Source organism: Rhinoderma darwinii, chromosome 2 (assembly GCF_050947455.1).
Source record: "Rhinoderma darwinii isolate aRhiDar2 chromosome 2, aRhiDar2.hap1, whole genome shotgun sequence".
NCBI classification, from domain to species: Eukaryota; Metazoa; Chordata; class Amphibia; order Anura; family Rhinodermatidae; genus Rhinoderma; species Rhinoderma darwinii.
The window spans coordinates 400,228,305-400,245,069 of record NC_134688.1 but is presented as its reverse complement, the minus strand read 5'-3'; the positions used below and the strand labels follow the sequence as shown (position 1 = coordinate 400,245,069).

The following is a 16,765-nucleotide window of genomic DNA, read 5'->3' as shown; positions in this document are numbered from 1 at the left end:
GGTAAGGTTCTTTCTAACCATTTATGATACTCAAGCTCTCTCTTCTAGAAACTGCCCGCAGGACTATTATGTCCATTACTCTATGGGTGTTCACATGAGGGATTAGCCATTTATAGGACAATACACCTCCCATCTCATGTATCCTTAGTATAAGGAACACCGTGCAATATTTATTGCTATATACACTTGGATAGCCTGTTTACTTGTATTATACAATATTATAGAGTCTCTCCATTTCATTATGTACCTTTTTAAATGTTTGTCTTACATGTGTAATTAATAAAAAAAAATATATTTTATATATATACTTGGCTTCGTACTCCGCTTTCGTTGTGCATAAATACAATCATTTGTAGTTTGAGGATTTTGGGTGCTCATGCCACAAATAACGCTTATTAGCAAATAAAAGAAAAAATTTATATTATTTTATTTATTTCCTGTTGCTTATACACCACCAACACATTCTGTAGTGGTGTACAGACACTGTCAGTATGCAAAATCCTTGTTCCCAATGGAGCTCACAATCTAATTTTCCTTTATAAGAGACAAAAGCTAGGGTTAATTTCATAGGAAGCCAGTTACCCCATCAGTATGTTTTTTACAGTGTGCTAATAAACATTTATTCCATGCAACATAGTTTGCTTATTTTTCAAAAATTTTATAAGAATATACTAAGCAATATTCCCATTTACCATTAAAAGACTGAGCGGTACTCTTGAGCCAAACAGGTTTGAACAGAAATGGTTCTCGATTAGCAGCTGAAAAATAATTTTTACCCAAGAGACATACTAATTCAGCAAAGAATATACTAAGTGTTCATCCCTTAGTAGGCATTGCAGTATCATAACTGTTCATTTGTGAATTAGATTTACAGTTAGCGTATGGATGAATGAGTATTTAGAGGAAGAAATTAAAAATGCTTTCATCAGTTAATACTGGATGTCAGTCTTTGCTGCAGGGGTGAGTAAATATTTTCTATGAAATGGTCTCTTTAGTAGAATAGCATTTATATTATATATATATATATATATATATATATATATATATATATTATTTTTTTATTTCCACTGACACACGTGATAATGAATTTGATTCCGCCACTTGTTTTACAATGAAGAACCGCAGGGGTGGAATTAGATTTTGAAGACATTAAATCCAGTCGGCATCTTCATCATCATAACCATGTAGTACATAAAAAGCTGTCCGTAGACATGAGATATTTATTTTCAGATCAAGCCAACATAATGTCTGTTGCCCACCATACAAATAAGATTGTCTATGGATCTAAACTAAATTGGTTGTATCCACCAATTAGGGTTGGCCTTACGGGTGTTCTACCTGTGCAGTTGCACAGGACAGATAACCTGTCACAGTTGAAGAGGGCGCCACTGGTCCTGATGGCCTGGGCACCCCAATCTTGCATCCCTGATTCCACACGTTGTCCAAACCTTTGAAAACTAGTTGCAGCTACATTCTCTAGATTATTTTTGGAGACTTACTTATTTCACTAGTGTTATCATGGCACTGTTATTTGGGCACTGTGTGATTGTATTATTTTGGCACAATATGGTAAACCATAGAGGGGGCCTCAATAGAAGTTACTGCACAGGGCACCAACTAGCCTAAGGACGACCCTACTATAAGTAAATATCTCACGTCTAGCCCCACCTTTAGGCAGAAGTAACATATTAGCCATTGCTGACCATACACATGAGCTAACTGTGGGCCGAATGTTTATTTTTCCTGACTCCACCAAGTGTGCGTGTTTACATCAATAGGGAGAGGGTAGTACTGTCCTCACAATGTCTCATTATCCACGACAGTCATTCAGTTCTAGCATTATGCCTACCAATATAATTCCCCCGAAAATTTGGTCTTCACCAGCCAAGTGGGGCTGGATAGAACGGCACAGCACATATCCTCTCCAGAGAAGACTAGGAGTTCATCCCAGGATCATTACAAAAGAACATTCATATGCTGGTTTCCATGGAACAACCCTAATTTTAAGACCCTAGAATGGTTTAAATAAGACCCATCACTTCTTGCGAAACATCATGAAGTAATAGGAGACCAAAATATATTATATATAAATAAATAAGAGGAAAAATGCAATATTTCCCCTCTGAATCTGCTCTCCGCAGCAATAAACACTCCAACTCTTACAAATTTTGACTGCTTCTGAGCTGGGAGAGCCCACTGTGAAGAGGTAGATTGAGTGTGCAGCAGATGTGTACAGTGAAGATCTCTGCTGCGATCTTACTTCATGCTGGATGTTGTTATACTGTATTAGAAGAAATGTAAAATGATTCTCCTGTATATTATGGAGCAGCTAGGAGAAAGTGGAGGTTGCTGGGTAATCAAACAAGTAAACTTTTACTAAAACCACCAGAGTAGAAGATAAATCCTGCCGCTCACATTTTGTGCTTTCACCTTAACCCTTTGCAAGCAGCATTCTCCCTCTCTAGCAAAGTAAGGCCTCGTTCACTTCAGCGTCTGGTTCTCTTTGGCGGAATGGATGAACGGAAATCCCAGAGGAACAGATGAACAGAAAGCCAAACAGAAAGCATAGCTTCCATTTGTATTATCATTGATTTCAATGGTAATGCTTCCGTTGTAAATGGTTTCCATTTGTTTCTGTTCCGTAAGGTTTCTCTTTTCTTAACGGAAACAATAGCGTAGTCTGATACGCTATTGTTTCCCACTAAAAAAATATAAACCTTACGGAACGGAAATAAGCAGCTTCCATTTGTATTACCATTGATTTCAATGGTAATCCTTCTGTTGCAAATAGTTTCCATTTGGCTTTCTGTTCATTTGTTCATCTGTTCCTCTGGCGGAATAGATGAATGGAAATCCCAAAACGGAACCCAACGCTAATGTGAACGAGGCCTAATCTTTTAAATGCAACTGTCTCTTCTAGCAGATTACCCTTTATAAGAAGTGGTCTCCTCCCCTAGCTGGACTGAATAATAAACAGGCAAATCTTATTAAACGGCTGATAACAAAAATACATTTATATATGAAGTAAAGTTCAGGCTCCTGGTTAGAGGTGAACCAACTTTTAGCTTGATTGTGTTATGATTATTTCCATATAAAACCTGCCCATTAAGATACATTAGAGAATTTAACCATCAGGTTTAAAGAGTAATTTTTTGGCTAACTTAAGAAAAAAATAGCTGAATTCATTCTCTAAATGTATGCTATGGACCAGCAAAATCGACAAATTGTTAAAATGGCGAAACAGGCAAATCAATTCGCTCACCCTTACTCCTGGCCTGATCTGAGCACAAGGCCCCATTTTGCCATTAAAGAGACCCTCCAGTCCCCACAAAAAAATAAACTAACGATAGTAAATTTTTAATTTACCTAGTGTCCATCCCTGTGGTTCTCTTTATCGTTGCCTTGTTCTCGGTATCCGTTGTCTTCCATCCAAGATGTCCGCCACTGTCTCAGACTTGCATAGGGAGCGTAGTCTGCAAGTCTGAGACACCCCCCCTCCTCCTTCACTACCCTCTGACATGTCAGTAGCGATGGACCAGCGCTGATGTCATTAACGCTGGTCCAACAGAGAGCAGTGGAGGAGGGGGTGTGTCTCAGACTTGCAGACTACACTCCCTATGCAAGTCTAGGACAGCGGCGGCCAACTTGGATGAAAGACAACAGGGACCGAGAACAAAGCAACGGAGAGGGAAGAACCAAAGGGATGGACACTAGGCAAGTTAAAAATCATTCTACTATTGCTAGTTTATTTTTTTGGTGAGAACTGGGGGCTCACTTTAAGATACTGTCTAGAATTAGCTCCTCCCTTTCACAGTTAGTACCTCCCAGATAAGTAGGAAATCACACGGTGAAGCCAGAATCTCATGAGACGTTAGGAATCAGAAGGGTATGTTCACATGATTCAGACTTGCTGTAGAAATTACTATGAATGTCCCATTCATCAGAATAGGGTTTACATAAATCCATGCATATGCTGTAGAAACAACCCCATTCAGACGTATGTAAATGATATTTAGTCGTAGAAATTTCTAAAATCAAATATGCCATGAGTCAATCTACACGAACTCAGTCTTTGTAATACTGAGGGAAAGCCGCTGTTTTGCTAATGATATATATAGGAAATAATTCTTATAAATCAATCTACGGTCAAACAGACAGGTCCTTTTTAAGCTTAGAGAAAAACAGGGAATCAATCTGCAAGAAAGGACCTTAAGGACCAAACCAATTTTGGACTTGGGGACATGAAGATTTTTTTGTCACCCGACAACTCTAACTTTTTTAATTTTAGGTCGACATCTATGTATGAAGTCTTGTTTTTTGCTTATTGCTGTACTTTATTTATAGTACATATACGTTCGTGTTTAATTTACTGTATATTAAAACAAATCTGACCATCTTAAATGATGTTATAAATTTGTTGAACAGGTTGGTACGGTTGTGCAGATACTAAATATATTTTTATTTTGTTGTTTCTTAGGACTTATATTTAACACATTGTAGTTCATGTAAAAAAAAAATTTTTATTTTTAGATAAGTAAAAAGCGATCGGCGCATGTCTGAGGACTTTACTTAAAAGATCCCAAACAATCAATCCAGGGCAGACAGCGAATCTTCTAACCACGCTAGCATGTTTAGAGAGTACAGCATTCTATTCCACTGAAGAAGTCGCAAGGGCAAAACTAGAGTTAAGCGTTGCATGTGGATGGCCGTCACGCTGTGGTTCTATTATATGATTTTAGTTAGAGATCTTGTAAGTACAATAAATTACCCTTTTGAGCTGGTGTATCACAATATTACACTATAGGAGCCGTTATGTCTTCATTTTGCTTATATAGGTATCCTGGAATCATGTATCGGCAGTATGTTGACGTATCCATTTATAATCTGAGGATACGAATAGGTGTGCTGTGTTGCTATTTATTTATAGACTTTGTTTTTTATTTTACTGATTCATATATCTTTTAACAATACCTTTTTTTATTTAACTTATTTTGTTTTTTCCATCACATGGGAAATTTTTTTGTTTTTTTTGCAGTAGATTAGAATGTGGTCCTTAAAGTATACCTTTTGGCCATATGGTCATAAGGACTTGGTGTCCTTCAAGGCCTTCAGAAAGTATTTACATACTCACTTCCATCACATACCGACAAAGCAAATAAATGAATTTCTCATTCCAGGATAGTAGGATTAGACATGCTAGATATTTGGTTCTGCCAAAAGTAGCCACTATGCACACAGAACCGCTGGTATATAGCACAGATACAGCCTGTCAGTACAACTATCTATTCTAATGCACTGCTAAGGTCAACTTGCAGCTGTCAAAACTAGAAGAAGAAAAATAGTCCCAAAAATTTACTTATATTAAAAACAATAAGCTAAAGGGGATTGGCGAAGCCTGTAAACTAAGATTTGTACTTTGGAACATTTAATTTTCTATTCTTTTTATTTTCGATATATTAGGAGTGACAATTTGGAGGAACCAGGCTTAAACTGATGGAATAATAATGCAGCAATTTATGGTTACCCAGTAAAGATTTGAGAGAAGAAATGACTTGGAGTGGGCTGAAGACGTGTGATTTCCTTCAATTAAGTGTTTTATATGTTCTAAATTTGTTACCCTAAATCTGAACAGTAGGCTTGTTTACCCACCTCGGTCTATGGACCTATAAACCACCATCTTTTTATAAACATAACGTAGGTAAATTTAGGAATGGTGAAATAATAGTATCCTGTGAGTCATACCTGGGTGTGTAGGGCTCGGCTGGAGGTGGGGGAATGAAAAGATCTTGGAGAGCAGTACTGTCTCTTTTTGTTGGTGTGCTGATTGTGCTTGATGGGGTAGCTGCTCCACTTGTAGGACTCCTTGGTATTAGAGGCTGTAATTCAAAGAAAATAACAGTTATTAAAAAAATATTGGCATTAGTCATCCCAAGTTAACACAACTTCAGATAACACTCTGCTTCTGGTTGATACAGACAATGTAAAACTATTCTTCTATTTTCCAGATTAGGAAAAACACTTCATTCGTGTGATGCTTTAGTTGACACCATTCAGTATAAAATTGTCCTTCCCTTTTAATTGGAAAAAACAGAGGAAGCAATGCATAAAGTAAGACAGAAGTGCAAATGTATTAAACTGCAAGTCTTATAAGCAAAGAGGAAAACCTACTTTGAATTAAATACAAAGTTTAAAAACCGTACTGTAGTAATTTGTAGAGCTGTACTTTATGTCGAGATGCTCTTTCACATAACCTTTAACCTTTTTAACGAAGTTGACATCTTGAAAATCTTATTATGTTCTGATCTTATTAGGTTTGTGTTGACGTACATATATTTGTAAAGGATTCATTTCTGTAATTTAATCTGTTCTCAACTATTCAACTAACCAGTATCTGACCCAATCACAGTCTCGGTTGCGTGTATACCATACGTTGGCACACAGAAAGCAAGGCTCGGGGGTCAAACACCTTCCTTTCAGTGATATCAAGCCTCCCAGACTCATAAAAACACTCATGTTTCCAACATCATTGTTCCAGGACACCATTCATCTTTCATTACAGAAGAAGTTGGGTTGCTCCAGTTGGGTAGTCTTCTCCAGTGACTCTTGTTCTTAGAATCTGCTCACAAATAATTCTTATAGTGATGGAGGAGGGCTGTGCGGGAGTGCGGACAGGTATGCAAAATATACTGTGGCTGTCACTATTATGGGGGCAGGGTAGCAGACGGTGTTTTGGAGTCACTGTGATTGACACTTTTATGAGGCTCTATTTTAGGGCATGGAGTGTGGCTCTTAATGTTATCAGGGCACTAACTAAAACAGTCATCTGTCAGGTCGATGATACCGTCACTTTCCATATAGTTTGTTGTGTTGTCCCTACATAGTAATTATTACAATAGATCAGTTATGTTTTATTTGGTTTATGAACTACCAACACTGGAACTAGAAAATTGTTAGTAAAGTAATCCTATTATTATTACGGAAGTGTCCACTTATTATGTCACCCTGATAAAAATATTCCATCAGTTTTCACACATTAAAGTATAAATATTGTCATTTTTTCAACTTCTATGGATTAATAAATGGGAAATATTGCTTTCATTGTAATTAACTGGCAAAATGATTTGTTGGAAAAAATATGTTGGTAGATATGGATTTTCCTTGAGTGTTTAGAGCAATATATGCTGTAAAAGTGAAAAGCTGAATTGCTGAACAAGTTAAAAGTAAATTATTCTAGTAAGATACAAGGGTTTCCTATAACCATTTACATCTTCTGCTATGCAATGTACCCAATTCGTTAAAGAAGAAAAACATGCACGCATTCAGGAACCATACAGATTTAGATACCTCAAAGATCTTTATCAGCCTAACAGAGCACATTGGTGTTATAATAGCATATTCCAGAAAAAAAGCCCAACTAAGAAGTGCACACTAGACCAAACTAACCTCCACGCCTTATATCGGTCAGTTCTATCATTGTCTTATTTTTATTGGTAGACCATGCTAGTAATAGTCTACAGAGCTTGGTCCATGACACGATTATTCCCACAGCTCTTCTCCTGGTATACTGGTCATGCTCCACCCTCTTGAGTGTTAAGCTTTTTTGCAGAACATTCTTTATTAGCTCCTTCCTGTATAGTCCTCTATGCTCCCTTCTTACTCATGATGAACCAGCAGCATCCGGCTCATGTTACATTACAGCTTGTACAGGGTTAGACATAGGCAGACAAACAAGCTGACCCGTCCACAGGCTGAGAAAAGCATCAGCATGAAAGCAGTCTGCATAGATCCCGTATGGCAGCACATAGAGTCCCTTTGAGTCTGTATTATGAAACCAAGGGCACACCATGTGCTGCTCTAGGGTGCATCCATGAGGCGCAGAGTTCTTCTCTAGAAGCAATGCATATACGGAATGCAATGGAACATGCACCAATTTTTTTCTCACGGATTCCACATAAATCCTAATAGAAAAAACTTCTATGTCACTGTAGGAATAAGGCCTAATGGTAAGAAACTATACACGGAAACGGCCATTATAGATAAAGGAGGTAGGTAGTTGATTATTATAAACTTTTTTTAAATAACAATCAGTTACATTGGCGGAAAAGTATAGAACGTATTAAGCTTTGTTCGCGTCAGCGTTGATTTTCCGTTCATGGGTCCCATTGCAGCTTTTCGTCAGAGGAACCCATGAATTTAGTCAAATGGAAACGAAAGCTCCCATTTGCATAATGATGGATTTCAATGGTAATGCTTCCGTTTGCCTTGGTTTCCGTTCGGTAAAGTTTCAGGTTTTTTCACAGAAACAATAGCGCAGTCGACTACGCTATGGTTTCTGCGAAAAAATGGAAACCTTACAGAACGGAAAGAAACAGAAACCAACTGCAATGGAAGAATTACCACTGAAATCAATGGTAAAGCAAAAGGAAGCTTTAGTTTCCATTTAGCTTTCCGTTCATTGGTTCCCCTGACGGAAAGTTGCAATGGAACCCATGAACGGAAAAGCAATGCTGATGTGAACAGGCCCTTACTAAGCGGTCATTGGTTCCAAAGACTGTTACATTTCTAAACATAACATTTCAATTTGAATTATAAACACCTTCCCACTTCTATATGATAAATTATTTGCTTCTCCATCCTTTCCACTTCATTTAATGTACACATGGGTCTCTTTTATTCTGAAATATATTATTACATATGCAATGTAGTTTAAAGTGAATATCAAAGAGGGAGATCATGAACATCAAAGTAGGAAGACATGGATAATACATGGCAGAGCAAGAACAGAGAATCTTTTAATTTCCTACGGAATGGCTAGAAGTGTGATTAATTTTACAGCAGGACTGCAGTGAGGTAAGGATCACAAATCATCTTCATTGAAGATGCAATCTACATAACTAAAAATTTAAAAGCTGGGAATAGAGAAAACCTACAATAAAAATGCTACTCTATTTCCAAAAAATGAATGGCTAAAATGGGACAGAAGCAGCTTTATATAGGTTGACGTTTGTCTTTGATTGATATCCCTATTTATATTGGATTTTTATAGAAAAGTTCCAGATGATTAAATTCAAGCTAGAATTATTTATTCCAATTAAATAAAACGTCAGATTTTTCCCATAGAGTTCATGCATGTATTATTGTTACATGTATGAGCCGTAATATTCAGAGCCAAGGATTGTATTGTATCCTATTCTGTAAGATCAGGAAAAGGACTTTCCCAAAGCCTTCAATAGGAGAAAATGTCATATCTCTGCTACTAAATATGTAACTTGCTGCTTACTGAAAAGTCAAGGTGGTTATGTGTACTATAGTAAGAGAAAAAAGAAAGAGAGACCTCCAGCTCACCTTGTTGCTGTTGTGGTACCAGAAAACGTTGTGCACGGATCTACGTGTTGGCACACGGTAGACAAGACCAAAGGAAAAAGGAAGTAGAGATCCAGCACCAACGATTGAATAAAATGGAACGGGTTTTTCCAAGTTTAATGTGCCAAGAGCATTTTGGCTAGTAAAAACAGGGGTAAAGAGCACAGCGTGCTATCCTGGTGGTGTAGGGAAAAATGGTTGATGATGGTAGGAAGCCTACGCGTTTCTGACGCTTCAAGCGTCCTTAATCATGGCTGAAGCCATGATTAAGGACGCTTGAAGCGTCAGAAACGCGTAGGCTTCCTACCATCATCAACCATTTTTCCCTACACCACCAGGATAGCACGCTGTGCTCTTTACCCCTGTTTTTACTAGCCAAAATGCTCTTGGCACATTAAACTTGGAAAAACCCGTTCCATTTTATTCAATCGTTGGTGCTGGATCTCTACTTCCTTTTTCCTTTGGTTATGTGTACTATACTGGAGTTGAGCGGCTGTTCTTTAGTTAGCTACTGCTAAACATTTGAACAATCTTAAAAATGGTAAGGCCTGACATAGCGGCCGAGGTTTGAATTGCAGTTTTACCGCAAATTGTTGCAGTTTTGGAATGCTTACATGCAAAGTTTACTAGCGGAGATAAACTACTAAAATCAATTGTGCCAGTCCGCACTGACTTCAGGGGTTGCCAACAGAGGAGCAAGGCATAGAAGACATGCTATGAGAAGCATGAGCTGACTAATGCTGCTAACAGTGCCATCAGTGCTGCGGGTTGTGTGCCTTTAAAACTTCATATATGGTGCCCTTTTGGGCTACCATATACTTACACTAAATCATAAAAGGGAACATTAGCATGAGAAAAGGAATTAATTTTTTTTTGCTTAACAATTTCAATCAGATTTAATTTAGAATCATTTAAATAATTTAGAACCTGAGATTTAAACATTGTGATGCACCAGTTTACTGCAATATGACTCCACTGAGGCTCCATAAATGCTGTATGGGAGATGATCCACAACAATACCCATTAGAAAACAGGCTGCATCTCGCACACACATTTCTTAAATGCTTTCTTTCTGCTACTGAATTCATAACTCAGAGGCTCAGAAGACAGCTAAAATCCATTTCTTTCCTGAAAATAGACCCTTGCCCCAGGCGTCAAAATAAGAGACAAAACAAAACACAAATAGGTGCAGATCCCAAAGTATAAATACACGGAGGTCCCTTCAGCTCGAATATCAACTACATAAAACCAAAAAGGTGTCAAGGATAGTAATTTAAAAAAAAAGAAAGCTTAAAAATGACTGCAGAAAAATGTATTAAGTTTTCCACTTTTTCAAAGTTCTGGGAGATATTCAATACACAAGTTTCATCTGGAGAGGCCACAATGGTTAATTCATGTAGGACTCATTAAGATGTCCTCAGAATCTTGGTCATCAGCAATAATCAAAACAATCAATAAGATAAACACGTTGCAAAGAGGGTCAGGACCATAAATTGTATAAGAAATCCATTGTGTTTGAAGCAGTCTTATCCTATACTAACCAAGAGTGACCTATAAAAAACAAAATAAATTACTTCATTATAGATCGCGTAAAGATGGCTAGGACATATATACACTATATGGACAAAAGTATTCGGACATACCTCTTAATCATTGAATTGAGGCGTTTTCAGTCCCATTGCCACAGCTATATAAAATCAAATACCTCGCTATGCAGTCTGCCTCTACAAACATTTGTGAAAGAATGGATCCTTCTAAATAGCTCACTAAATTAGAGTGTGTTACTGTAATAGGATTCCACAGTTGTGACTTGTCAGTTCATGAAATTTCTTCCCTTCTAGATATTTCACCATCATCTGTGAGTGATATTATTGCTAAGTGGAAGCATTTAGGAATCACAGCAACTCAGCCACAAAGTGGCAGACCACGTAAAGTCTGCCGCTGAGGCGCATAGTGCATAAGAGTCGCCAACGTTCTACTGACTCAATAACTGCAGAGTTAAAAACCCCCTCTGGCATTAACTGCACAAAAACCATGCACCGGGAGCTTCATGGCATGAGTTTCCATGGCCGAGCAGCTGCATGCGAGCCTTACATCACCGAGCACAATGCCAAGCATTAGATGGATTGGTGTAAAGCACGCCGCTACTGGTCTCTAACAGTGGAAATGTGTAATGTGGAGTCACGAATCACACTTCTCTATCTGGCAGTCTGATGGATTAGTCTGGCTTTGGCAAATGCCAGGAGAATGTTACCAGACTGACTGTATTGTGCCAACTGTAAATTAAAGTGGAGGGTTGTTTTCTAGGGGTTGGCCTACGCCACTTAGTTCCAGTGAAAGGAAATCTTAATGCTTCAGCAGACCAAGACATTTTGGACAATAGTATGCTTCCAACTTTGTGGGAACAGTTTGGGGAAGGCCCTTTTCTGTTCCAGCATGACTATGCCCGAGTGCACAAAGAAAAGTCCATAAAGGCATGGTTGGGTGAGTTTGGTGCGGAAGTTGTGTGGAACTTAACTGGCCCGTACAGAGCCCTGACCTTAACCCCATCTAATACCTTCGAAATTAACTAAAATGGAGAATGTGAGCCAGGCCCTCTCATCCAACATCAATATCTGAACTCACAAATGCTCTTCTGGATGAATAGGCAAAAACTCTCACAGAGACACTCCAAAATCTTGTAGAAAGCCTTCCTAGAAGAGTGGAAGCTGTTTTATGGATTTAGAATGGGTTATCAAAAAAGCTCCTGTAGGTGTAATGTGTGGGTATCCCAATACTTTTGTCCACATGGTAATATAAAAACATCTTTATTAACCATGTAAATGTCTACTTCATGTAAGACCTTATCTAGAGAGAACACTTGAACATTACTTCTGCAGTAAAGGCCCTTTTACTCCGGCCGGTGCAGCGAGCGCCGATCAACAAGACGTCTTGTCGCGCTATCTACAGGCGGCTGTGTGTGGCGCTATCTGCAGGCGGCTGTGTGTGGCGCTATCTGCAGGCGGCTGTGTGTGGCGCTATCTGCAGGCGGCTGTGTGTGGCGCTATCTGCAGGGGGCTGTGTGTGGCGCTATCTGCAGGGGGCTGTGTGTGGCGCTTTCTGCAGGGGGCTGTGTGTGGCGCTATCTGCAGGGGGCTGTGTGTGGCGCTATCTGCAGGGGGCTGTGTGTGGCGCTATCTGCAGGGGGCTGTGTGTGGCGCTATCTGTAGGGGGCTGTGTGTGGCGCTATCTGCAGGGGGCTGTGTGTGGCGCCATCTGCAGGGGGCTGTGTGTGGCGCCATCTACAGGGGGTGTGTGTGGCGCTATCTACAGGGGGTGTGTGTGGCGCTATCTACAGGGGGTGTTTATGGCATTATCTACAGGGGGCTGTGTGTGGCGCTATCTACAGGGGGCTGTGTGTGGCGCTATCTACGGGGGCTGTGTGTGTGACGCTATCTACGGGGGCTGTGTGTGTGACGCTATCTACAGGGGCTGTGTGTGTGACGCTATCTACAGGGGCTGTGTGTGACGCCATCTACGGGGGCTGTGTGTGACGCTATCTACCGGGGCTGTGTGTGACGCTATCTACGGGGGCTGTGTGTGACGCTATCTACGGGGGCTGTGTGTGACGCTATCTACGGGGGCTGTGTGTGTGACGCCATCTACAGGCGCTGTGTGTGTGACGCCATCTACAGGCGCTGTGTGTGTGACGCCATCTACAGGCGCTGTGTGTGTGACGCCATCTACAGGCGCTGTGTGTGTGACGCCATCTACAGGCGCTGTGTGTGTGACGCCATCTACAGGCGCTGTGTGTGTGACGCCATCTACAGGCGCTGTGTGTGTGACGCCATCTACAGGGGCCTTTGTGCATGTGGTGCTTTACTTTACAGTGTTTGACACAATTACATTCAGGGGTGCAGTGTATGGTGCTATTATATTTAGAGGCACAGTGTGTGGCACTATGATAATTTTATCTTCGTTTATAGGTGTAGAAATGTTGGAAATGTGAGAAACAGAAGACATCTAAAGTGGCAAATTCTGCAGAAATGGGTCATGGCCGGGAGAAGTCGTCATGAAGTCTGGACCGGATGGAGCATAAAAGAGGAAAAAAGTTACCAGAATCTGAGAAGTCGTCACCTGTGAGCCACTAGATTTAAAGAGAATCTGTCACCGCTCCTGACATGTTTATTATAGGAAATCCTTATGTTTCACAAAAAGTCTTTGTGCAGTCCGGGACTGATAGACAAATGTGTGTGTTACCATTCCTTGTCAGGAGGATGTGTCCCTGCACAGTGTGATACGGTCAGCGATGGTTGGAGACTGTCAGTATGTAGGAACACAGCCCTTTGACAAGGGGAATCGGAACACCCATTTGTTAATGCTTGCACAAAAAGGTAGTGTTAACAATAGTTACGGCGCAGCGGGGGAGAAGGGGGGCCCACGTTGGGGTAACAGCCCAGGGCTTATAGCCTACTTAATCCGTCACTGCATACAGCTCCTTCAGTGAGGACCACCCAAACGCAGGATTGCGGTTTGTGGTAGGCCATTAAATACCTTTGCCTGCTTCACTGTTACACGTCAGCGGTGGACTCTATACAAGTGACTTCACAAATATAGCTTCTAATGTTCAAATATTGGACTAAAAAAGGGAGTAATTTAACAATAAACAAAGCAGAACACAACAATCACAACTTTTAAATTACTTTTTTTTTTATTTTTATAGAGGATTTACAAGCAGATAAATGCTTGTAAATACATTTGTATATAAATCTAGAATTTCAAGGAGAAAACGTATACAAAAATGACAATCTAGACTATTTTGAACGGCATGGGTTGAACAAACGAATTCCTTACACATAGTCCTCCTCAATCTTAGTCCAATTCAATAAATCACAGTAAAGATTTTTCAAATTTACAGTATCTAGCTGAAATTGTATAGCCAACAGCATACATTTTTATAGTTACTACTCAAAACCCATTTTTACAGTCACCTCTGTAACTAGTCCTTATTTTATTGATAAAGCCCAATTACATTAAAACCCTGAAAACTAACAACCTTATACTCCCGTCTCCTGGTTAAACTCACTGTTTAGGTAAAAAAAATAAGATAAAGTGGCTAATGGTTAACGCAACTTGAAATACTGGTTGATCAAGAAAAGAAAATCTAGTAAATACTGCAGATGTGTCCACCCTTACCTTTGCTTAAATTTTGTTAAAGGGATTGTCCCAAGATTAAATGTTATCCCCAGACCACAGGATAGATGATGACATGCTGATTGGTGAGGGTCTGACTACTGGGACCCCCACTGATCACAAGAAAGGGGGTCCCATTCCTCTGAATAAATGAAGCAGCAGATCACATATGCGCACTGCTGTTCCATTCGATGGGACTGTCTATGGGACTGACAGAGATAGCCGAGTACAGCTCTCCGGCAGTGCCAAGAGAGTGAAGCGAGCAGCAGGGCGCATGCACGATGTGCCTCTCCGTTCATTTGGAGGAATGGAATCCCGTTTTCTTGATTGGTGGGGGGTGCCAGTGGTTGGACCCCCAACGATCAGGATGTTATCACCTATCCTGTAGTTAGGGAATAACATTTAATCTTGGGACAACCCCTTTAAGGACAGTAAATTTCTCATGAAACCATTTCCATACAATATCGCGCCACCCTTACAAAACCCTTGACAGGCTGCAATTCACATCACAACCATTGCGTGGCCACACAGACACATACAGCATAGCATAAACATCCCTTGACAGAGTATCACAAAATCATGCTTTTCGGTCTTTGTTTGTATTTTTAAACTGTTTAACATTTCAAGATACGTTAAAATAAGTGGAAAGGTAAGGAAGGACACATCTGTAGGTCTCCAGTACAACGTCCAATTTTGCTGAACCCCCTTCACTACCACGAGGGAAATTTAATATTATGGTAAACTACAGTCACTAATAGGTTTCCATGTTATAAGGGGAGTTCAATTTCAGGTTTTGGATAGAGATTAGAAGATTATTTGTCATGTTTCTCTTGCTGGCGTAGAACATAGGAGGGAAGAGAGGACAAGCATCACAGAAGTATCAGTTCTTTCTTAAAATCCTGCAGATTATGAAATTTATCATCCCAATAATTGTAGACGTTATATCAACATTGAAGTGGAAAACTAGAACTGAAAAACTCAGGGATAATTTAAAAGGAAAAACTACCTAGCTCTCTGATCCACCACTAAAGAGAAGATGCTAAAAATACCATAAATACTAAAAATCTAGTAACATAAAATTGCTTACTGATATACGTGTCCAGGAATAAGTTTTCATTTCATCATCATACCACTAAAAAATAAGATGACACTTATTATCATTCAATTTTAATATCAATAAATATGCAGCAGAAGCTTCAGCCATCATATTCAATTAATAAATAATGAGAGGGTGGATTTAAAAGTACAATGGCAGCAATATTAATGAGATCTTCTCAAGCAGCAGAACTATCTTTTGCCTGGGCATGCCACAATTTTCTATGACGGACAAAATGCAACTTAGAAGTCATCTACAGCAGTGCATTCTCAGCAAAGACCCCACAAAAGTTTTACGCAACAGGGTTCTAAAAACGCATATCCCCCCGCCCGCCCTCCTACAGAATGGTCAGTGAGAAGCACAAGCAAGGACACGCATGATTATCTCCAGTATAGACTGCGCTAATGAGAATTTGGATTGTTTTCTATTATGGCAAAATGAAGCCTATAAATGGCCAAGCAATGAAGAAGAGCACATCTATGGCACAACAGAGGCAAGACTTGCTCGATGTAAGCTGCTTGAATGAATCACATTAAAGGATACCAACATACACTAAATTAAGAGGGGAACATGCAATTCACATAAACTTCAAAAACACACGTGACTTTTTGTAACATAGATTAACATATGTGTTGTCTGGATTTTTGCGTGGTTCCATTTTACATTATACTCTGTGACGGTTTCACAAATATGTAATTATAAATGTAAATGTAGTCTTTTAGTCACATTTTTATAAATGAAAGGTTGGTAAGGAACGGATGTTGATGGGTCCGATGCACAATACTTAAAGTAAAACTTTAGGGCGGAACTGCTAGACGTATGCGTAGTGCAAAGCCAAAGGGTGTGATTCAAACTCATACACCCCTCCATCAGGCCCTGCACTAAGCACAACAAGTGTATTCGTTTTCCTGGAGAGTTCCCTTAAGAGCGTGCTCCTCAACTCCAGTCCTCAGGTAACCCCAACAAGTCATACTTTGAGGATATCCCACACAGAAAATATCTGTAGCAATTCTTTATATTGCTTGTGCAAATCTAAGGAAATCTTGAAAACACGACCTGTTGGGGGTACCTGGGGAGGTACATGCTATGCAAGCGTTGGTAATCTGTGGTTCTCTAGCTGCTCTCTAGTTAACC

General features: G+C 39.7%; 1 protein-coding gene across 3 annotated transcripts in view; it reads right to left on the bottom strand.

Annotated features, from left to right (window-relative positions):
• The window catches only part of CNKSR2 (connector enhancer of kinase suppressor of Ras 2), a 371,721-nt gene that overhangs the window by 199,660 nt on the left and 155,296 nt on the right, over nt 1–16,765 (bottom strand). For 2 of the 3 annotated variants that reach the window (XM_075854043.1, XM_075854045.1), the window contains exons 11-12: nt 15,623–15,667; nt 5,743–5,876 (exon numbers count right to left, since the gene is read on the bottom strand). In XM_075854043.1, the coding sequence (XP_075710158.1) occupies nt 5,743–5,876; nt 15,623–15,667 (179 nt within the window). The remainder of the gene's footprint in view (nt 1–5,742; nt 5,877–15,622; nt 15,668–16,765) is intronic. The other variant, XM_075854044.1, reaches the window with a different exon arrangement.